At 62.9% G+C, this 14,662-nt stretch overlaps 3 protein-coding genes across 3 annotated transcripts in view; all 3 read left to right on the top strand.

Annotated features, from left to right (window-relative positions):
* Positions 1 to 6,044, top strand: part of PLEKHM2 (pleckstrin homology and RUN domain containing M2) — a 28,969-nt gene extending 22,925 nt beyond the window's left edge. The window contains exons 10-20 of the mRNA XM_074161686.1: positions 178 to 247; positions 335 to 425; positions 1,327 to 1,391; positions 1,734 to 1,822; positions 2,358 to 2,490; positions 2,575 to 2,765; positions 3,035 to 3,100; positions 3,537 to 3,696; positions 3,939 to 4,118; positions 4,204 to 4,320; positions 4,844 to 6,044. Coding sequence (XP_074017787.1) covers positions 178 to 247; positions 335 to 425; positions 1,327 to 1,391; positions 1,734 to 1,822; positions 2,358 to 2,490; positions 2,575 to 2,765; positions 3,035 to 3,100; positions 3,537 to 3,696; positions 3,939 to 4,118; positions 4,204 to 4,320; positions 4,844 to 4,981 — 1,300 coding nt within the window. The 3' untranslated portion in view covers positions 4,982 to 6,044. The remainder of the gene's footprint in view (positions 1 to 177; positions 248 to 334; positions 426 to 1,326; positions 1,392 to 1,733; positions 1,823 to 2,357; positions 2,491 to 2,574; positions 2,766 to 3,034; positions 3,101 to 3,536; positions 3,697 to 3,938; positions 4,119 to 4,203; positions 4,321 to 4,843) is intronic.
* TMEM82 (transmembrane protein 82) lies at positions 5,136 to 14,432 on the top strand. The gene is made up of 7 exons (XM_074161714.1): positions 5,136 to 5,155; positions 9,879 to 10,084; positions 10,177 to 10,249; positions 10,551 to 10,725; positions 11,926 to 12,334; positions 13,729 to 13,916; positions 14,010 to 14,432. The coding sequence occupies exons 2-7, from the start codon at positions 10,006 to 10,008 to the stop codon at positions 14,076 to 14,078; spliced, it is 993 nt and encodes a 330-aa protein (XP_074017815.1). The 5' UTR covers positions 5,136 to 5,155; positions 9,879 to 10,005; the 3' UTR covers positions 14,079 to 14,432.
* On the top strand, positions 7,310 to 9,585 carry SLC25A34 (solute carrier family 25 member 34). The gene is given in 7 exon segments (XM_074161703.1): positions 7,310 to 7,801; positions 8,433 to 8,498; positions 8,881 to 8,919; positions 8,921 to 9,034; positions 9,145 to 9,175; positions 9,178 to 9,278; positions 9,403 to 9,585. Coding segments are annotated over 7 exon segments (1,026 nt in total).
* Positions 14,433 to 14,662: the final 230 nt, after the last annotated feature.

Raw genomic sequence — 14,662 nt, forward strand, 5'->3', positions numbered from 1 at the left:
TGGGGGGCAAAGCCCATCCTTTTCCAGGCTGAAGATGAGGCACAAGGGGAGAGGAGAAGGTCTTGGGGGCCCAACAGGTGCCCGAATCATGGACAAGTTCAGTAAGGAAGGGGATTGCCCTTCCTGGACTCACCAAACTCCACCTCTATGTCCATCCTCTGCTGTCTCTCTCCACAGGGTGGATAACAACCATCTCCTCCTGCTGATGATCCACGTCTTTCGGGAGAACGAGGAGCAGTTGTTCAGGGTAAGGTGGTTGTGATCGATCTTCCGCGAAGGACCAGCCCTATGCCTGCCTCATCCGCGGGCTGAGAGCTCTTCTCTCTCCACACAGATGATCCGAATGAGCACTGGGCACATGGAGGGGAACCTGCAGCTCATCTACGTCCTGCTGACGGATTGCTACGTGTACCTGATCCGGAAAGGTATCCCATCCCAGTGGCCTCTGTGCTCAGCTCCAGGGAAGACTTGCTTGATCCGTGGCTTGTCCATAAATTATAGAATCACAGAATGGATTGGGTTGGAAGGGACCTCAAAGACCCCCCAGTCCCACCCCCTGCCCTGGGCAGGGACACCTCCCACCACACCAGGTTGCTCAAATCCCCCTCCAACCTGGCCTTGAACCCCTCCAGGGATGGGGCAGCCACAGCTTCTCTGGGCAACCTGGGCCAGGCTCTCACCACCCTCACAGCAAAGAAGTTCTTCCCCACATCTCAGCTCAATCTCCCCTCTTTCAGTGTCAAACCCTTCCCCCTCCCTGGCTCCCCTCCCTGATCCAGAGTCCCTCCCCAGCTTTCCTGGAGCCCCTTTAGGGACTGGAAGGGGCTCGAAGGTCTCCCCGGAGCCTTCTCTTCTCCAGGCTGAACCCCCCCAACTCTCTCAGTCTGTCTTCATAGGAGAGGGGCTCCAGCCCTCTCATCGTTTTCCTGGCCTCCTCTGGCCCCGCTCCAACAGCTCCATGTCCTTCCTGTGCTGAGGACCCCAAAGCTGGACACAGTGCTCCAGGTGGGGTCTCACCAGAGCGGAGCAGAGGGTCAGAATCCCCTTCCTCGTCCTGCTGGCCGCGCTTCTTTTGGTGCAGCCCAGGATGCATCGTGAGGCCACCACAGCTCACTACCTTCACTGCCAGCTCCTGCTAGTGTCCCTAGGAGCGGTGGCAGCCGCAGTAGGGAGCTCAGGTTGATTTGTCCCCTGAGAAGGCATGGCACACGTGCCCCGTGGCTTGGTGCTGCCTGGGACACGGCTTGGTTTGCGGGTCCATCGCTGCGGTTGCGCGGCGCTGGGCTCCTTTGCCCCCATCTTCACGCAGTTCTTTGTGTCCGCCAGGGGCAGCGGAGAAGCCGTACATGGTGGAGGAGGCTGTTTCCTATAACGAGCTGGATTACATTTCGGTGAGCGAAGCCTGGGTCGGGTCTTGGGGGGAGCAGGAGGCCAGCGGGGAGGTCAGTCCTCACCTCTCCAGCTGTGGGGGTGTCAGGAGCATCACGGTGGGGGGTTTCTGTGGGGCTCTGTCCCCAGGGAGCGTTTTGACCAGCCGATCCTGAAGACCGGGGGAGTTAGAAGTGATCCCCCACCTCGAATGCCACCTCTGCAGGGGCCCAGCTTTGCTTGTACCTTCACGTGGGCAGCAGAGCCACTGCTGACCTTCTCCCCCGGGGCCAGAAGCCAGGCTCAGCCCTGCTCCGCTGCCCCTCGTCCCCCACCTGGCTTCCTTAACCGGTCATGTGTCACAGGTTGGGCTGGATCAGCAGACGGTGACGCTGGTGTGCACCAACCGGAGGAAGCAGTTCCTGCTGGACACCGCGGACGTGGCTCTCACTGAGTAAGCGGGGACGGGGCGGTGAACCGTGATGCCTTCCTCCGGGGGTCCGGGACCTCCGCCCGGCACCTTGGACTTGGGGAATGCAAGAGACTCTGGTGACAGCCCTTCACGACAAAGTCCTGTGACCAGAGGGGGTTTGGTTTGATACCACCAGCTAAAACCTGCGGGTACTGGGTGACGTGGACTCTGTGTCCTCTGTGTCACTTGGGATGAGTAGGGACAAGATCTTGAGTTTTGAGGCACATCCCCAGGTCTCTCTGCATGTTGTCAGCTCAGGGGGGTGATCTCTTTAGGGCCTGAATGGTGATATTGGGATCTGTGTTGGGATGGGTGTCCATGTCCCAGTCTCACCAGTCTCACCTGTTCTGGAGCTCAGATTTTGCAACCCCCCATCACCTTTGGTTGATTTTGAGACCCTTTGGTCTGGGAGACCAGAGGCCCACGTTGAAGGGAAGCCCGTTCGGCGTGAGAGCACGTGAGGAAGATGAGGGGCTGTTTGCCCTGACCTCATCAGAGATCTCTGTCTCCCTCTCAGGTTCTTCCTGGTCTCCTTGAAGTCAGCCATGATCAAAGGGTGCCGGGAGCCCCCATATCCCAGTATCCTTACGGACGCCACCATGGAGAAACTGGCGCTCGCAAAGTTTGTGGCCCAGGAGTCCAAGTGCGAGGTGAGTCTGAGTATCACGGTCATCGTTCCATGTGGCAGAGGCTCTCGGGAGACTCTCGTTGACTTCTCCACTTGACTCTGGCAGGCCTGCGACGTGGTTGTGCGTTTCTACGGCCTCGTTCACTGGGAAGACCCCATGGACGAGGCGCTGGGACCCGCCAACAGTAGCTACAGCTCCACCGAGAACGCGGTCACCAAGGACGGCGTCCTGCACTACAAGGCGGGGACCTCCTACCTGGGCAAGGAGCAGTGGAAGACCTGCTTCGTGGTGCTCAGGTGGGCACCGGGGCTGTGGGTCGGGGCTAGGGTCAGGCAGGGCTTGGAGGAGAAGGTGCTGGGACCAGTTTGCTGCCAAGGAACTGCTTGGGAGATGGAGAGGACCCATCTTGTCACCTGGGAGGTGACAAGCCACTGGTTGTGGCTGCCCAGCAGCAGGGGGGAGGACAGGCTGGAGGGTCTGTGGGACCGAGGGCAGAGGGTGTTTGTGCAGTCGCTGGAGCCAGGCTGACTCCAGTTACCGCCTCTCTCATCTTCCCAAACGGCAGCAACGGGATCTTGTACCAGTACCCGGACCGCACGGACGTCACTCCTCTGCTCTCCATCAACATGGGGTAAGCGGCTGGTGGGATGCGGCACCCCGGCTCGGTGGGGATCTGGGGATGGGGAGCTCCTTGGGGTGTTCAGGGGGGTCTTTAGGGGCAAATCATGATCTGGTGCACGTAGCTGGAGATGGGCTCATTCCCTCCTGGATTTCCCACCCCAAGCCCACCCTTTGATGGGGAATTGGCCTCTGAAGGGCTGACACGTGCCTCCAGGAGCCACACTGAGCGTCCCCCACAAACCCACCGTGCTCAACTCCAGCTCTACCGCGGTGTGTAGGGACCGAGGGCATCCTTGGAGCAACCGCAGGGGGTGTCGCAGATGAGAATCGAGTGTTTGTGGGGAGAAGGGGCGATGTGCAGCGCAGGGGGGGCAGAGGGAGGCTGGTTTTGGGCTGGCACTGGCCCATCCGTCCCGCTCATCTCCATCCTCCCCCCTCTCTCCCAGCGGCGAGCAGTGCGGGGGATGCCGGCGCTCCAACACCACCGACCGGCCACACTCCTTCCAGGTGATCCTGACGGACCGGCCCTCCCTGGAGCTCAGTGCCGAGAACGAGGAAGACATGGCGGACTGGATGCAGTACTTCTGCCAGGCTGTCTCCAAAGGGGTGAGCTGGGGATGTGACCCCCACCAAGCGTGGGCACATCCACCCCCCCCCTCCTTCACCCGGAGCCCCTTTGGGGCACAGCCCAGCCGGGAGGGAGCTGCCGAGGGGAGCGGGGATGTCGGGAAGGGATGGAGCAGGCAGTTTTCTCCTGAGCCAGGGGTTCTTCCCCACGGGCCACCCCATGGAGATGGGGTTTCTTCGTGCCAGATTTTAACCGACCCCCCTTTCCCCACCCCATGCAGGTGATCCCCCAAGGGGTTGCCCCTACGCCGTGTGTCCCCTGCTGCCTGGTGCTGACGGACGAGAAGGCTTTCACCTGCCACGAGGACTGTCAGACCAGCTTCTTCCGCTCGCTGGGCACCGTGGAGCTGACGGACATCACCGCCGTCTCCACGGAGGCCGGCAAGGAGTACTGTATCCTGGTGAGCCCGGGTGCTGTGGGACCGGCTGGCCCGGGGCTGGACAAGGATGGGGTTGGTAACGCCCGGCCTCTCTCTTGGTGTTTAGGAGTTTGCTCAGGACAGCAAGCAGTTCCTGCCCCCCTGGGTCCTGTATTTTAGTTGCACTACAGAACTGGAGAGGTTCCTCTCGGCGCTGAACACTGCGTGGAGGAACATCTACCAGGTGAGTGTGTGAGGCTGCATCACACCCTTCTTCCAGCGAGGAAGGGCGAGAGGGACAGCGTCCTGGGAGGAAGGACTTGGGTGAATTGTTCCCTGCAGGGTGAACCTGGCTTTCCTACAAGGGGCAGGAGAGCTACAGGGCTTCTCCGTGTCCATATAACCACGGGATGTGGGAATTCAGAGCTTTGAGCCTCCTGGAACACGAGCCAGGGCTGGCAGGAGGGGTGGGGAGGAACCTGGGCCAAGCCCCTCCCCCTCTGTCACTCATATTTATGACACAAGCAACTTCTCTGCTGTTTTTGAGGTGGTTTTACAACGAGGAGGGGGGGGAAGTTCAAGGTGAAGCTCGACGAGACCCTGAGCAACCTGGTCTAGTTGGAGGTGTCCCTGCTGACTGCGGGGGGGTCGGACTAGATGACCTTTGGAGGTCCCTTCCAGCCCAGACCAATCTACGAATCTATGAATCTATGAAGTGGCTGTTGTTCGTTCGTTCCCCTCTTGACCGCCCCCCACGTGTGTTTCAGGTCGACCTCCTGCACAAGGCCATTCTGGACGCCACCGTCAAGAAGAAATGCGAGGACGCTCAGAGCCTCATCGACAGCGCCTGGCAGCGCAGCGACAGCCTCTGCCGCGGGCGAGCGGAGCGGGACCCCTGGTGTTAACCCCGGCCGGGGGCAAGGACGGCTGACGGGGGCCTGTTTTCGGAGAGCGGGGCCGGTACCCGGCTGCCCCGCAGCCAACTGCCCCCCCCCCTCCCCCTTTTCCCCCCCAACCCCTCCTGCCATCGCTCGCTCCCCACCAGGAACGTGCCTGCAGGCGTGGGCCCCCTCCCCACCGCGCTCTCCACCCAGTCGGGGACGTCCGGCTCGTTTTGGGGAGAAACCGGCCACTTCCCCAACGCTGGAGGCGAGGCCCAGCTCTGCCGGGGGGAGCCTGCGCCCTCGTCCAGCTGCCACGGGGCAAAATAATCTGCCTTTCACGGAATAATATCCCAGGAGTAGTGAGGGAGAGGGTGGGAGCGGGGTGGGCTGGGGATGAGCGTCCCCCCCCGTGGCGCCGGGGACTGAGGACGTGTGTTAGTTGTAGAGCAGGGTCGGGCCGCGGAGGTGACGAGAGGGGACACTGAATCGCGCCCCTGCATGTTTTCTCCTTGCTAATTACAATCACCGAGTGCGGCACCACTTCGCCGCCTCCTCCTCCTCCTCCTGGCGTCTCCCGGCGCCGGGAGATCTCACCCAGGGCCTCCGGACATCACGAAACCCCCCCCCCTCCAGCCTGTCGGTGAGAATTTCCAGGCGAAGGAAGAAGGACCGGGGCCAAAAATTTGGCCTTAAATATCCCAGCAGGGTTTTAGGAGACCTCAGAAGCCGGTTTGAGGTTTGGACGCCGGCCCCGTGTGCCGGGGCAGAGGAGATGGAATCCCACAGTCTCCAGATCTTAAGGGACGCTGTCACACGGCTGCCACCAAACCTGTCCCCATCTTGGCTCGTCGCATCCGAAGCCAGTGAGGACCCGTCACCGCTTGCCCTCTACAGCGAGCCCTTTGGGGCACAACCCCAGCTTTTAAATAATAATAATAATAATTAATAATAATCCGGAGACCTTCTCATGTAATATATGTTCACGGGGCCTTTTTCTGGGAGGAAACGTATGTGACTGAATGTATATGTACATACATCTGCTTCCTTTCCCCCCTCCCCAAATAAATATCCATTGGTAACTCGGATTTGGCCCTAAGGCAAATTCCGGGGTCGGGGGCTGCCCTTCCTCCCCTCCACCCCGGGATGATGGAGCCCCTGCTTCACTTCGGGGATAGGGGATCCCCCCTTCGGAGAAGGGGATATTTAGGATGAAGAAGAGGAGGAGGAGGAAGAAGGGGGGCAGGACGTGCCCCCCCCCCCCCCCCCGGCATTAACCCTCCAGCTTTGCAGCTTCAACCCTGAATTATCCCGTCCTGACGTTCCAACCCTGTTTGTCCCCGGATCCGGGAGATATTCCCAGTCTAGACAAGGAACAAACAGCCGCGGGGTCAGCCCCCGGCGGCACCCGCCTTCCCCAGTAACCCCCCCCCCCCCGCCTTTTGGGATCGAAGGGGGCAGTTTGGGGGAGGATATGGGGAATGGGGCAACCATGGGGGGGGAGAGGACTTTGGGGGGGTTTCCCCCCCCCCCCAACCCCTGTAATGACAGAAGTGACTGCGCTGAGGTGTAAACACAGGTCCCCAGGGGGTCACTGAAGAGCCCTAAAAATAGGATGCCACAAGGGGGGACACACACACACACAGAGGGGACAGACAGCGACCTTCCCCCTACCACCACCCCCCCCATCCTACCCCCCCCGCAGCTTTTTGAGCTGGAAAGCTCCGATTTCAAAGCATTTGGGTAATCCCGAGAGGGGCTGGCACCGGGAAAAGGAGGAAAGGAGATGAGACACACGCACCCCCCCCCGCTCAGCCCCCCCCCCGGAACCGCAGCCACAAGCGCAATGAGTTGGCCGGTCCTCATCCCCCCCCCCCCCCCGTTGGGGCTGACTGCGGGGGGGGGAGGAGGGGGACGGGCAGATGGCTGCGTATCCCCCCCCCCCCCCCCCGAACCCCTCATCCCCGGCTTTTATTTCAATTTTATCGCGCCTTTTCCTTTCGATTTTTGTGGGTTTTTGTTTTTTTTGGCAGAAAGTGCCTTTTTTTTCCCTATTTGCACCGCCGAGTCACGTGACTGCGGGACGCCCGGCCGGGATTCGGCTGCCGGTTGCCGGGAGGGGGGGGGGGCCACACACACGGGACAACACGCACCCCCCCACCGCCAGGCCTGACCTTTGCCCCATATCCCTTCCCAAATTGGGGGGCGGCTTCGGATTGGGGGGGGGGGGGTTGGTTTGCAGGAGGCGGCGCTCGCTCCCCCTTCTATTTCCCCCGCAGAGGGGGGCGCGGGGGGGGGGTGTGGGGGGGGGGGGAGGTGGAGCCTGGGGCCATCCCCGCAGGCAGGTGCTGCATGGCGGCGGGTGCGGGGGCCCTCGCACCCTTCCCCGGGGCCCCCCCAACCCCCCTGCATGAATTCCCTTACCCCTCCCAAAACAGATCCCGCGTGGCCCGGGGGTCTCCTCCTACCGGGGGGGTCCCTCCGGCAATCGATTTGGTTCTGGGGGCTACTGCCGGCTGCTTGGCCTGCGTCCTCACCAACCCCTTGGAGGTGGTCAAGACGCGGCTGCAGCTTCAGGGGGAACTGCAGCCCCCCGGCACCTACCCCCGGCCCTACCGGGGGGTGCTGCGGGCGGTGGGGGCCGTCTGCCGGGCCGACGGGCTGCGGGGGCTGCAGAAGGGCCTGGCCGCCGGGCTCCTTTACCAGGGGTTGATGAACGGCGTCCGTTTTTATTGCTACTCCTGCGCCGAGGACGCCGGTTGGACCCGGTATCCCGGGGGGACGGTGGCCGCCGGGGCCGTGGCCGGGGCGGTGGGAGCCTTCGTGGGCAGCCCCGCGTACCTGGTGAGTGCTCTGCCCCGGCAGCCTTCGCATCCCGGGGGGAGGGAGGGGGGTGTGGAGGGATGGGGGGGACATTTTTGGGGATACACTCCCCCCCCCCCCCCCAAAAGCTTCGGCCAGCCCAGGGCTCGGCTGCATCCTGCAAACGCCAGCGCGGGGGCATCCCTTCTCCCCCTGCGTTGCTTCGCTCCACTTCACCCCAAAAATGGGGGGGTTGCTTTGTGCATCTTCATTCCTCCCTCCCCCCCCCCCCCCCCGTTTCTCCCCCCTCCCGGAAACTCAAGTGGAGAACTCCCTCATAAGGAAATTGGAGTGGTTTTTTCCCCCTTTTTGGGGGGTCTCCCCTGGTTTTTTGGGGGTGCGGAGCTCAAAGGGGAGGGGGGCTGTGGTGGGTGTTTCTGGGGGGGGCCCTTTGCCCCAGGGTGGGAGGGGTGGAAAATAAAAATACCCAAGGTTCAAAGTCTGGAGGTGCTGCTTGGCAACACACCTGGGCACCCCACACCTGCCCGAGGGGCTTAAAACACCCCCAAAAGCTGCTACAAAGAGATGGGGGGCAAGGGGGGGGACACAGCCCTTCCCGGGGCGGGGGGGACGACAGGAGGGGTTTTGTCACCCGGCATTGTCCCCGTCCCAGGTCAAGACCCACCTCCAAGCCCAGACGCTGGCGGCCGTGGCCGTGGGCCACCAGCACAACCATGAGGTGAGCGGGGTCGGGGGGGGGGACGACAATGATGGAGGGGGGGCACGGGCACGATTCGGTGGCACTTTGGCCGTCGGGACCTGGTGAGGACAAGGCTGTTTTGGCCACCGGGTATTTAAAGCTGCTGTTTGGCAGCTCGCGCCCCCCCCCCCCCCCCGCGGATGCTATAAATAACGGTGTGAGGACGGGGAGGGGGTGACGGGGACGCGGAGCCCGACACTCGTTAGGATCGCCGTCACCCGGCCTGAGCCACGGTGGCTTCGTGCCACCGGCCAGCGATGGGGGTCTTGTGCGCCGGGGTGGGGAATTTTGCCAGGGTGGGGAATTTTGCCGGGGTGGGATGCGCCGTTCCCGGTTTTCCCGAATTTCCTCTTTTCCCCAGAGCATCTCCGGGGCTTTCGCCAGCATCTACAAGCAGCACGGGGGTGGCGGGGCTGTGGCGGGGGGTGACGGGGGCCGTGCCCCGGGTGGCCGTGGGCTCGGCCGCGCAACTCGCCACCTTCGCCTCCGCCAAGGACTGGGTCTGCGAGCGCCAGGTGAGGGGGGAACCTGCGGGATCCGGCCGCCGCCAGCCCTATTTTCCCCTATTTTTATGGGGAAGGGTGGTGGGGGGGGGGGGAATGCTGACGGCCGGCGCTCCCCGCAGTGGTTCGGGGAGGGCAGCTGGGCGGCGGTGCTGGCGGGGGCATGGTGAGCGGCGTGGCCGTGGCGGTGACGATGACACCCTTCGACGTGGTCAGCACCCGTCTCTACAACCAGCCGGTGGACGCCCAGGGCGCGGTAAGGGCCGTTGGGCAAAAGATGGGGTGATGGGGGGGGGGGGGGGGGGGTGGCTTTTCCCGGGGGTGGCTTTTCCCAGGGGTGGCCTCCGGCAGGGGTGCGCAGCCGGCTCCTCTCTCCCCAGGGCAAGCTCTACCGGGGTTTTTTGGATTGCATCCTGCAAATCTCCAGCAAAGAGGGGCTGCTGGGCTTGTACAAGGGCATCGGCGCCGTCTACCTCCGCCTGGGCCCCCACACCGTCCTCAGCCTCTTCTTCTGGGACGAGCTCAGGAAGATGGTGCAGCACCAGCAGCCCCCGGGGCCGTAGGACGAGCTCCCGCCGCCGTTAATAAAGGGTTTTTTTGGTTTTTTTTTTCTATTTTTTGGCATCGTTTCAGGGTCTTTGGGGTGGTGTAAAGAGCTGGGGGGGGGGGGGGGGGCGGTTCATAACCAGCCAAGCCAGGACCTGAAACGCCGCGATGCATCGGGCTGGAGAGGGTAACGGTGATGATGGGACGGGGGGGGTTAAAGACGCTGGTGGTCCCTCGGTCCCACCATGTGCATCCCATCACTGCATCCCTAATTTTCCCCTCCTCGGGGCAGCTGGAGCTCTGGCCTGAGGAGCTGAGCTCCAGCTGCCCTGGCTTGCCCCAGCAATGATTTACTAGCCCGGGGGGCCGCTCCCAGCCTCCGCCCCGCGGACCTTGGAGCCGGGGCCTGGTTACGCCGTGGCTCCTCTCCACCAAAAATGTTTTCCCTGGGGTCCTGGCTGCCGGCGCTGCCGGGGCTGGCGTGGGGCTGGGCGCTGCTGGATGCCCTGCTGCAAGGTGAGACAGCCCTGGGGGGTGGCCTGGGGATGGCTTGGGGACACCCTTGGTGGGGGACACACCGGTGACCCGCTGCTGCCTTTTCCCCGCAGGGTTGGTGGGTGCCTGCGCCGTCTCGGTGCTCTGCAGCCTCCTGAAGGTTTATCTCTACATCCAGTGCCTGAAGTAAGCACCGGCCATTCTTCTCCTCACCACCCCCCCACCCCTCCCCCCCCGCTGGGGGGAATCCGTTTTGGGGAGCCACCTTTGGGATCTGCCTTTGGGATCCACTCCTAGGGTGGGGGGTGGCTCTCAGCACCCATGGGTGCTGGTGGTGGCCTGAGCAGGGCAGGGGCTGCGCCCTCCTCTCCCCACTCCAAAGCCTGGGGGGGGGTGGGGGTGTCTCTGAGGCTGTCACCCCGTTATGGGGTGGTGGAGGATGAAGGGGACTCCCTGCCCGGCTCAGTGTCCCCCCTGCTGTCCCCAGTGACCCCCAGAGGCAGGCGGAGAAGGAGGCCATCCGGGCGCAGTGGTGGGTGCTGGAGCCGCTGCACGTGGTGGTGCTGACGGCCCTGCTGGCCCTGGTGGGCTCCCGGGTGGCCGCGCTGGTGGTCCTGGAGTTCTCCCTGCGCGCCGTCTCCACCCTCCTCTCCCTCAGCAAGGTGAGGTGGGACGGGGGAAACTGAGGCACGGTGGGGTGGAGGGGGCCGCAGAACGGTGCAGCCCTCACGACAACTATGGGGGCTGCAGGGGTTGCGGCGTGGAGTCGCTTTGCAGCCGCGCAGCCCCTCACTGCGTCGCAACACGCACGGGGAGGACGGGGGCTGCGGCCTGGGGGGTAGTGTGGGTCCCTTCTCTGTTCCGCAGCCTCTGTGGGGCGGGCAGGGGTGGCTGGCTCGGGGAAAAGCATGCGTCGCTTTGCCTGCATGCATGCCTCTGCAACCGTGCATCCCCTTGCCGCATGCAGCCCCCTGCGGGGTCACAGGGGGCCGCAGCGTGGAGAAAACCATGTGTGGCTTTGGAGCAGTGCATCCCCTCGCTGCTCTGCAGCCTCTGCAGGGAGGATGAGGGCCGTTGCATTCCCGAAATAATGCATCCCCCGCTGCTTGCAGCACCCGTGGGGCATCTGGGAGCTGCATGGAGGAGCCTACGCATCCCCTTCCTGCAGCCTTTGGGAGGCGGATGAGGATGGCTGGCACGGAGAAAGCCCTGCATCGCTTTGCATGCATGCATGCCCTTACAACCCTGCATCCCCTCGCTGCTTTGCAACGCCTGCAGGGGGCTGCAGCACGGAGAAAACCACTCATCGCTTTGCAACTGTGCATCCCCTTCCTGCTCCGCAGCCTCTGCGGGGTGGATGAGGGTGGCTGGCATGGAGGAAACCATGCATCGCTTCGCATGCATGCATGCCAAGCACATGTGCAGCCCCTTGCTGCTTGCAGCACCCGTGGTGGTCTGGCGTGAAAAAGACCATGCGTGGCTTTCCAACCACGCATCCCCTCGCTGCGTGCAGAACCTGTGGGGCTACAGGGGGCTGCAGCCTGGAGAAGACCATGCATGGCTTTGCAACCACGCATCCCCTCGCTGCGTGCAGAACCTGTGGGGGGCTGCAGCCTGGAGAAGACCGTGCATGGTTTTGCAACCACTCATCCCCTCGCTGCATGCAACACCTGCGGGGGGCTGCAGCCTGGAGAAGACCGTGCATGGCTTTGCAGCCTTGCGTCCCCTCGCTGCTTGCAACACCCATGGGGGTTGGGGGGGGGCTGCAGGGTGGAGGAGGCCATGCATGGCGTTGCAGCTGCGCGTCCCCTCGCCGCTCTACAACCTCCACAGCGGCTGAGGGGGCCGTTCTGCTCTCGCAGGGTGCGCACAGCAGCCAGCTCTACCTGCTGTGCCAGTACTCGCTGGGCTGCGGGGTCTCCTGCAGCCTCAGCTTCTTGCTGGAAGGGGCTCCCCACTCCACCTGCAACCTGGCGCTGGCAGCGGGGCTAGCGGGGCTGCTGGCCACCTACGCCCGGCGCCTGGCTCACCACGTCTGCACCCTCTACGAGCTGCACAGCCGAGCGCGTTACTGCGGCGTCTGCATCCTCCTCCTCGCCGCCGGTCACGGTATCCCCCGGCTGCTGCGGAAGGCGTTGGCCGTCACCTTCGCCGTGGCCGACCTGGCCGCCGTGGCCCTCATCAACCGGGATTTCCTCTCCACGGCGGAGGCCATCCGCTTCTGGACACCGCTCACCATCTGCTACACCCTGCTGGTCATCTACATGCAAGGTGAGAAGGGGACCGAACCCCCAGTTATGGGGTTTTTTTTGGGGGGGGAAGGAGGGTATGTCCCAGTATGGGGCATCCTGGGGCTGTATGGGGGCAATATGGGGCATCCAGGGGGTGTATATGGGCAATATGGGGCATCCTGGGGCTATGAGGAGGTATAGGGGGCCACCTGGGGCTGTATATGGAGCTGTGTGGGGCATCCTGGGGGCACATGGGGCATCCTGGAGGTGTATAGAGGATATATGGGGCATCCTGGGGCTGTGTGGGGGCATAAGGGATATATGGGGACACGTGGGGCTGTATATGAAGATGTGTGGCGCATCCTGTGGTTATACAGAGGATATATGGGGCATCCTGGGTGTGTATGGAACTGTATGGAGCATCCTGGGGCTGTATATGGAGCTGTGTGGGGCATCCTGGGGGCACATGGGACACCCTGGAGGTGTATAGAGGATATATGGGGCATCCTGGGGCTGTGTGGGGGCATAGGGAATATATAGGGCATATACATAGGGGATGTATATGGGGACACATGGGGCTGTATATGAAGATGTGTGGTGCATCCTGTGGGTATATAGAGGAAATATGGGTCATCCTGGGGGTGTATGGGGGCATAAGGGGTATTCTGGGGCTATATAGAGGATATAGGGGGCGTCCTGAGGGTGTATAGAACTGTATGGAGCATCATGGGGGTGTATAGAGGTGCAAGAGGCCACCTGGGGCTGCGTGGGGGGCATCCTGGGGCTGTAGGGGGGTACATGGGGCATCCTGGGGGTATATAGGGGATATATGGGACTTCCTGCGGCTGTATGGAACTGTATGGGACATCCTGGGGGTATATGGGAGCACGAGGGGACACTTGGGGCTGTATAGAGGGTATATGGTGCATCCTGCGGGTGTATGGGGGTACATGGGGCACCCTGGGGCTGTATGGAGGCACAAGGGAGGTGCACCCAGGGCTGTATATGGGGCAGTATGGGGCATCCTGGGGTTGTATGGGGGTACATGGGGCATCCTGGGGGTATATAGGGGATATATAGGGCATCCTGGAGCTGTAGGGGGGTACATGGGGCATCCTGGGGCTGTATGGGGGCACTGGGGGCCACTTGGGGCTGTATGGGGGGTATATGGTGCATCCTGGGGCTGTATGGGTTTATATGGGGCATCCTAGGGGTGCATAGGGGATATATGGGACATGCTGGGGGTGTATGGGAGCACAGGGGGGGCACTTGGGGCTGTATAGAGGGTGTTATATGGTGCATCCTGGGGGTATATGGGGCAGCAGGGGGCTATACCCCATAGCATCCCCGAGAGGCACGGTGCCCCCAGGTTATGGGGCTGGGGAGGGGACAGGGTGTCCCCACGGTGGCCACCCCAACCCCGTGTCCTTGCAGAGGAGTCGCGGCAGAGCACGGACGGGCGGGGGGTTTACCAGACGGTGCTGGTACGGATGGGTGGCCTCTTCATCCTCCTCCTCACCGTCGGCCGTTGGAGCGACGTCCTCCACGTCCTGGTCTCGCTGCTGGGAGAGCTCTGGTGCCTGCTGCGCGCCGGCGTCATGCTGGAGGCCTGCTGGCGGCAGGTGAGATGGGGGGTCACCTCCCCATATGGGGCACGGGCAGCCCCGAGGCCACGGTGAGGGGCCTTTCCGCTTCTCTTCTTCCCTCTCCCGTAGGATTTTGGCCAGCAGTCACGGTCAGATGGGCAGTTGGGATCAGGATCAGGATCGGAGGAGACGTCCTGATAAGCCCCGGGGGCATCAGAAACTCAGGGTGGCTTTGCCCAGCTCCCCAAAGTGTGGGCACCCCCCAAATCCTTCCCGTCGCAGATCCCCCATGGGGACGAAGGCAAAAGGGCTCCCAGAAGGTGCTCGACCCCATCCCATGTGGTGGGGAAGTTTGTGGGGAGGCTCACATGGCCCCTCGTTTTTTGGGGGACCCCACAAGGCTGCAGTGGTGCTGGGGGTTTGCTCCCTGGTCCCCCCGGGGACGTGGGATGCTGTCGGATGTCCCCGTCCTTGGTGGCTGCAGAGCCGCACCATCATGGTGCAGGGGTCTCCGTGGGCTTATGAATCTCGGAAAATAAAGCTTTTTCCAGCAAAAATCTGTAGGCAAAGTGAGCTGGGGTCCCGTCGTGCTGGAGAGGGGCTCAGGGAGGGCTGCACAGCTTTTTTGCAGGGGGTGGGTGGTGTGGTTCTTCCCCGGGAAGGGAAACTGAGGCACAGGGGGGCTGGTGACCCTCTGGCTGAGCGGTGCCCCCGTGCCTCAGTTTCCCCACCTGGCTGCAGCCGCCAGCTTCCCTGGGCAAGACCCCCCCTGGCCCTGGAGG

Source organism: Numenius arquata, chromosome 20 (genome assembly GCF_964106895.1).
Source record: "Numenius arquata chromosome 20, bNumArq3.hap1.1, whole genome shotgun sequence".
NCBI lineage: Eukaryota > Metazoa > Chordata > Aves > Charadriiformes > Scolopacidae > Numenius > Numenius arquata.

Bases quoted from the DNA above. Each gene is read 5' to 3' on its own strand.
- TMEM82 (XM_074161714.1), top strand. From the start codon at position 10,006: ATGTTTTCCCTGGGGTCCTGGCTGCCGGCGCTGCCGGGGCTGGCGTGG. The intron at 12,335-13,728 runs GTGAGAAGGGGA...GTGTCCTTGCAG, and splicing joins GCTGGTCATCTACATGCAAG to AGGAGTCGCGGCAGAGCACG. The intron at 13,917-14,009 runs GTGAGATGGGGG...CCTCTCCCGTAG, and splicing joins TGGAGGCCTGCTGGCGGCAG to GATTTTGGCCAGCAGTCACG.